The sequence below is a fragment of the Pteropus vampyrus genome, unplaced genomic scaffold, assembly GCF_000151845.1.
Source record: "Pteropus vampyrus isolate Shadow unplaced genomic scaffold, Pvam_2.0 Scaffold58, whole genome shotgun sequence".
NCBI lineage: Eukaryota > Metazoa > Chordata > Mammalia > Chiroptera > Pteropodidae > Pteropus > Pteropus vampyrus.
The window spans coordinates 1287811-1295546 of NW_011888839.1; the positions used below are offsets into that span (position 1 = coordinate 1287811).

At 32.7% G+C, this 7736-nt stretch overlaps 1 protein-coding gene across 1 annotated transcript in view; it reads right to left on the bottom strand.

The window, feature by feature from the left end:
* CRYBG1 (crystallin beta-gamma domain containing 1) overlaps positions 1 to 7736 on the bottom strand; it is a 52076-nt gene that overhangs the window by 31884 nt on the left and 12456 nt on the right. Inside the window, exons 3-6 of the mRNA XM_023530958.1 lie at positions 6932 to 6979; positions 6729 to 6847; positions 5168 to 5333; positions 50 to 189 (exon numbers count right to left, since the gene is read on the bottom strand). Of these exons, the coding sequence (XP_023386726.1) occupies positions 50 to 189; positions 5168 to 5333; positions 6729 to 6847; positions 6932 to 6979 (473 nt within the window). The remainder of the gene's footprint in view (positions 1 to 49; positions 190 to 5167; positions 5334 to 6728; positions 6848 to 6931; positions 6980 to 7736) is intronic.

Here is a 7736-nt window from a genome sequence, read left to right on the forward strand (position 1 = left end):
TACACTTAAAAAAACTTCATTAAAAATATATTTTAAATAAAATACTTACGTGCCCCAATGTACTCTAATGGAACAGGTCTTCTGCATTATACCAAACCCCTGCATTTCTTCAGTATCATCAAAGTAGGAACTTAGGATTCCTAACCCTTCTGGTTCAGTATATAAGTCAATATGACTAACTCTGTAATCCTGGAAAAAAAAAAAACACACATTTGTACATATATAATACACCATGTATATAAATCTACAGTAAGCTCATTATTTTTTCAAATAATTAAAATAAGACTTAATATATACATACATATCACAGAACACCTGCCATTTTATTCCTTTCCTGTTTTCGTCAATGAATGAATAATATGTGGCTTTCTGGGGCAGACACATTGCTTTAGGCATATATCTGAGTGTTAATATTCAAGCAAAGGGCACCAGAAATATATAAGAGTTTTGGAACATATTTCTCTCCTCCTCCCTGAGAAAACAGCTTGGCTTTCCTTGGTGATAGGAGTTTGGGTTCCTTTGCTCTGATACGACCATCCAAGTGCAGACGCTCTAGTCTGTAGGGTGGTTGCACCACAGTCTTCCTCAACTTTTGTTCTGTGCCCATAAACCCTGTGCTAACTCTCCTTGACTATGACCAATCTCTGTGATGTTGGTTTGACAAGTCGTTAACACAAAGGCACACGTTAATGGTGATTTATAAATCTCTGCATTTTGGTCACTTTCCTGCATGTCCATGGTTCATCACTCTTCAAAAGGCCTCTCCTGGCCAAGTGCCTAAGCGCTAATCGAATCTTTATTGATATTTGATTGCTGAGCTAGGTGAACTCAGGTACAGAAGAAATGATAACACTTGGGTTAGTTCGGGGGAGGCTCTTCCAAACATTATCAAAAGGAACAAATTTAATGAGATAAAAAGGTGACTTCCTTGAACATATGCTGTGACTTAGTTTGTGCTTCAAGAAACCACATACACGATCTGTATTTTTTAAAACATCCTGATGTACCAAGAGCCATAAAAGTGTTCCTGCCCTTTCAGAAAAATTCACCCCAAGGAAATAAATCAGAAAGTTATGAATTATTAAGTGCACAAAAATGTTCATGCAGCATTATTTAACATAGTAAAAAACTAGAAACAACCTTAAGCTCCTTGGAAAGTAGAAAGGTAAAATAAATGATGGCACACCATTTCGATGGAAACCCCAAAGCATGTAGTGACAAGAGAAGCATTAACTGCATCAAGTCTGCCATTATCAGGCAAAACAGGAGGCCTCTTCACCAGTGTGCTTCATTTCCTTTACCCCACCTTGCAGAATGCAGCTAAACCCCCACCCCACCAGATTTGGATACCTCCCCCTGTAATTTGAAATCACTGAGAGACGTTACGAGTGAGTGTGATCTTCAGGAAAATAGTATGGAAAGAGAAAAAGGATTGAGAACCAGTTTTAAGTGGAAAAATGACAGCTTTATACCTATATTATAACTACAGAACAATCCAGATTAGAATATGGCCAAGATAGAATAGAGAATCCAGAAGAATGAAGGGAGGATACTTCAAGATGGTGAGATTTGGATATTTTTAACATTGCTTTGTCACTAATATTATTTGAGCAGTAAACAAAAACTGCAGGTAAATCATTCCACTAACTATGACATTTTTAAATAGGGTTCCTTGTGCCTTTCTTAAGGCTTATCATATTATGCACTTACATAAAAACTCTTATTCTTACTCAGTCTCATTTTAGAACATTCCTTTTCTCCCTATTGTACCCCAATGTTGATCTCTATTACACAAATGGGGTTTTAATTTTCCACTTGGCAGACACCATTAATTACATTTTTGAAAGGTAAAGAATCATCAAATCCCAACAGCCACAATGAAAGACTCTGATACAACTTTCTCATCAATAAATAAGAAACCAAGGAAATTTTACTCAATCCATAAAGTGGCCTCAAATACCTGTTTTTTTTAAATCCACATGAAACCCCAGAGTTGAACTGTCAACTGAATTATTTTTGGATTATTTATTTTTCCAAAATAGAATTCTTATACACCACTCAAGGTAATCAGAACTCACACAGTAACCCCCCCCCAAAAAAAAACCCCACAAAAACAAACAAAAATTGAAATAAAAATCTGTTCATACAGAACTCATCAAAACTAGTTTATTAATAAAATACGTTTGGAGAAGGGATTGGGGGTGGCCAGGAATGAGAAATTAACCTTCAAGATTTATTGTGGGAAAAAAATGAATAACCAATGATAACGTTTCTTTTCTAATTCATTTGAAGTGCACAAATACTTATAGAAAATATATCTATAAAGCACCAATCGAATATTTTTCCCAGTTGCTTACTTTATAAAATGAACTTTCTCTCAAAGTAAGAATCATCCTTGGCATTCAATAAATATTTTCAAATAAATGGATGGATTCTGGTTTTCCCATAACCTACCTGGACCACATGTCTGATTGAACCAATTGTCACGGGCTTAGCAGACTCTGCCTCCTCGTTTTTTTCCAAAATATCTTCCATACCCCAGAGGCCAGCGAGTTCCAATTCTCCTTCTTCTAAAGAGATGGAGTGCCCTTCAAAATTTGGCTTCTCGTACAAAATCCAACTAAGATTAAAACACAGCAAAACTATTAGCCAGTCTTGGTGAGAGAGGTTTATATTACTCAAACATTCTGGCTAATAGCCACCATATATATGTCATATATCATGGCAAATTCCCTAACACTATGTATAAATTCTCCCTAAAACTAAAATTGACTAGGATAATTAAGCCTCTGATAATTCAAGAACTGCATCAGGATCTTAGAGGACTTTTACTATCAATGTGAACATTATAGAGATACCGGTGTTCTAGAGAATTGTCATTTTTAATGGAGACTTGTAAACAATAATACATCAGATAATGGACTTTTACTGTAATATATTTTCTCTTTATATGTGTAGAAAACTTCTCTTAGAGGGATTTAAACTTACATTTTAGAGCCATATATCAATGGATATATTGATACAAAGGACTATAAGCATATTAATGAAAAGCATTTAAAAAGTATCTTTCCCAACAACACCCAAACACTAAAGAAAAACCTCATGTTAATATATGACAATGCTGCTCTTAAATGCCTAAGGTTTCAAAAAAAGAGAGAAGCCAACAATTTTGCAAAAGAAAAGCGTGATTCTATTAACAAAATTGTTACAAAAAATTTTTTAGTGTTATTTTTAGTCTTCGAATTTAAGAACAAAAGCTAATTGTATTTTTCTAATGAACATGTTGAATATACAAAAAATATCAAAATATCTAAAACCTAATAGGAAAGATGTTACATATTTAATCAAATGGAGACCAAAAGAAGAGTTTACTAATTTTTTAAATCACAAGTATCTAGAGTCCTATCCTCTTTATTTCAAACAAGTGTATAAATAGGTACCAAAGTATTTATGCCACATAACAATTTTTAAAAAAATGCTTTTAATTCAACTTTGTGTATTTCCTAGAAGCTATTAAGCTAGTAAAATAATTTTTTTCTACCAATTTCTTTACTTAATCAAAACTATCCATTGTTGAACAGTTGGAAAATAAAATTTAGGTTAGTCTTTCACTGAACTGTCATTGAAAAGTTAGCAAAAATGTCTTTTCTTATAGAATTAAAAAAATTCTACCAACATAACTAAGTACAATTCTTATCTACCTCATTGAAAATTCACAAACCAAAAGTATAGTATGGACTCTGATGTTCATTAGTTCAAACCACTGTCAGGAGGGGGTATATGGGAAAAGAAACTTATACTGCTACACTTTTCTGATTTTTCTAGCATAAATACATATCACCCCTATAATCAGAAACATGATTAAAAACCGTATTTTTTTATATGAATTCCTTTTAATACTCACCATGACTATTGTTAAAGGCATAATTTTAAATAAGGACAGAAGACCCAAAAAGTAATTTAAAATGGAAAACGTAGGCCCTCTAAGTCAAGAAGTCAAAGTGCCATTCTCACCATCCTCTAACAACTTTTACGAGTATCACAGGAGAGAGACTCCAAGAGCTGCAATCCTCTATGTCACCAAAGACTTCAATACACTCCTCGGAGACATCCGGTTCACTGTAGATCACTACCTACAAGAGGAGAGTAGTAGCATATGTGATTGTACTTTATCAGACCAAAATAAAATCTAGACTAGAAATAGAAAATAATCTTACCTTTCCAGGTCGTGGATTGATTTTATTTTGGACACTTCTTCTAAGCATCTGTAATCAAATGAACAAAACACAACAAATAATTAAACTTTGCATAACAGTCCTCTCTTCTCCTCTCATGATCCTTTAAGTAAGTCACCCCACAATTTAACAATTTTAAAACAAGTCGACTTTGATCTATGCCAAAGTTGTGTTTAAACTTTGAGTCTATACTGTTAAATTAAAAGCTTCCCCCAGACCCTAACTGAATTTGCCATTTCAGTTTCTCATTTAAATGCCTAGGCTATTTTTACCAATCTAGAAAATTTAGAACTCAAGAGTCAGACCTATGTTTTATGTGAGAATAAGGACTCAGCTAAGAGATTATAATTCAAACAATCTCAGTATAATGTCAAATAAAGAAAAAGAAATTACAGTGTATTAATCACTTATCTAAAATGAGTTGTATCAGTTGCATTTGTTCATACACACACCTACTCTGAAATCTATGAAGGCTGTTTTTTCATAGTAACATCTGCCATACCTACTAGTCTAAATAAAAACATGTTTATGGATTATTTCACAATGTACATTGCACATGGTACTTAATCACTCCCTTTTTGATGGACAAAAAATGTTTTTATATGGCTACAAAACTAATCAAGACCATGTGACGAGACCAGTAAAACCAGAAATGCAGAAGATAATAAAAACAGTAATTATACATGTAAAAATATTATAAAACATGGACTACTTTCAGTGCTGACCAGTATGCCTATTCTAAGGACTGCCTTTTTCTAATTCATTTGAAGTGCACAAATACTTATAGAAAATATATCTATAAAGCACCAATCGAATATTTTTCCCAGTTGCTTACTTTATAAAATGAACTTTCTCTCAAAGTAAGAATCATCCTTGGCATTCAATAAATATTTTCAAATAAATGGATGGATTCTGGTTTTCCCATAACCTACCTGGACCACATGTCTGATTGAACCAATTGTCACGGGCTTAGCAGACTCTGCCTCCTCGTTTTTTTCCAAAATATCTTCCATACCCCAGAGGCCAGCGAGTTCCAATTCTCCTTCTTCTAAAGAGATGGAGTGCCCTTCAAAATTTGGCTTCTCGTACAAAATCCAACTAAGATTAAAACACAGCAAAACTATTAGCCAGTCTTGGTGAGAGAGGTTTATATTACTCAAACATTCTGGCTAATAGCCACCATATATATGTCATATATCATGGCAAATTCCCTAACACTATGTATAAATTCTCCCTAAAACTAAAATTGACTAGGATAATTAAGCCTCTGATAATTCAAGAACTGCATCAGGATCTTAGAGGACTTTTACTATCAATGTGAACATTATAGAGATACCGGTGTTCTAGAGAATTGTCATTTTTAATGGAGACTTGTAAACAATAATACATCAGATAATGGACTTTTACTGTAATATATTTTCTCTTTATATGTGTAGAAAACTTCTCTTAGAGGGATTTAAACTTACATTTTAGAGCCATATATCAATGGATATATTGATACAAAGGACTATAAGCATATTAATGAAAAGCATTTAAAAAGTATCTTTCCCAACAACACCCAAACACTAAAGAAAAACCTCATGTTAATATATGACAATGCTGCTCTTAAATGCCTAAGGTTTCAAAAAAAGAGAGAAGCCAACAATTTTGCAAAAGAAAAGCGTGATTCTATTAACAAAATTGTTACAAAAAATTTTTTAGTGTTATTTTTAGTCTTCGAATTTAAGAACAAAAGCTAATTGTATTTTTCTAATGAACATGTTGAATATACAAAAAATATCAAAATATCTAAAACCTAATAGGAAAGATGTTACATATTTAATCAAATGGAGACCAAAAGAAGAGTTTACTAATTTTTTAAATCACAAGTATCTAGAGTCCTATCCTCTTTATTTCAAACAAGTGTATAAATAGGTACCAAAGTATTTATGCCACATAACAATTTTTAAAAAAAATGCTTTTAATTCAACTTTGTGTATTTCCTAGAAGCTATTAAGCTAGTAAAATAATTTTTTTCTACCAATTTCTTTACTTAATCAAAACTATCCATTGTTGAACAGTTGGAAAATAAAATTTAGGTTAGTCTTTCACTGAACTGTCATTGAAAAGTTAGCAAAAATGTCTTTTCTTATAGAATTAAAAAAATTCTACCAACATAACTAAGTACAATTCTTATCTACCTCATTGAAAATTCACAAACCAAAAGTATAGTATGGACTCTGATGTTCATTAGTTCAAACCACTGTCAGGAGGGGGTATATGGGAAAAGAAACTTATACTGCTACACTTTTCTGATTTTTCTAGCATAAATACATATCACCCCTATAATCAGAAACATGATTAAAAACCGTATTTTTTTATATGAATTCCTTTTAATACTCACCATGACTATTGTTAAAGGCATAATTTTAAATAAGGACAGAAGACCCAAAAAGTAATTTAAAATGGAAAACGTAGGCCCTCTAAGTCAAGAAGTCAAAGTGCCATTCTCACCATCCTCTAACAACTTTTACGAGTATCACAGGAGAGAGACTCCAAGAGCTGCAATCCTCTATGTCACCAAAGACTTCAATACACTCCTCGGAGACATCCGGTTCACTGTAGATCACTACCTACAAGAGGAGAGTAGTAGCATATGTGATTGTACTTTATCAGACCAAAATAAAATCTAGACTAGAAATAGAAAATAATCTTACCTTTCCAGGTCGTGGATTGATTTTATTTTGGACACTTCTTCTAAGCATCTGTAATCAAATGAACAAAACACAACAAATAATTAAACTTTGCATAACAGTCCTCTCTTCTCCTCTCATGATCCTTTAAGTAAGTCACCCCACAATTTAACAATTTTAAAACAAGTCTACTTTGATCTATGCCAAAGTTGTGTTTAAACTTTCTTTGAGTCTATACTGTTAAATTAAAAGCTTCCCCCAGACCCTAACTGAATTTGCCATTTCAGTTTCTCATTTAAATGCCTAGGCTATTTTTACCAATCTAGAAAATTTAGAACTCAAGAGTCAGACCTATATTTTATGTGAGAATAAGGACTCAGCTAAGAGATTATAATTCAAACAATCTCAGTATAATGTCAAATAAAGAAAAAGAAATTACAGTGTATTAATCACTTATCTAAAATGAGTTGTATCAGTTGCATTTGTTCATACACACACCTACTCTGAATCTATGAAGGCTGTTTTTTCATAGTAACATCTGCCATACCTACTAGTCTAAATAAAAACATGTTTATGGATTATTTCACAATGTACATTGCACATGGTACTTAATCACTCCCTTTTTGATGGACAAAAAATGTTTTTATATGGCTACAAAACTAATCAAGACCATGTGACGAGACCAGTAAAACCAGAAATGCAGAAGATAATAAAAACAGTAATTATACATGTAAAAATATTATAAAACATGGACTACTTTCAGTGCTGACCAGTATGCCTATTCTAAGGACTGCCTTTGATCTCATCACCCTTGCATCATGTCAGAGTG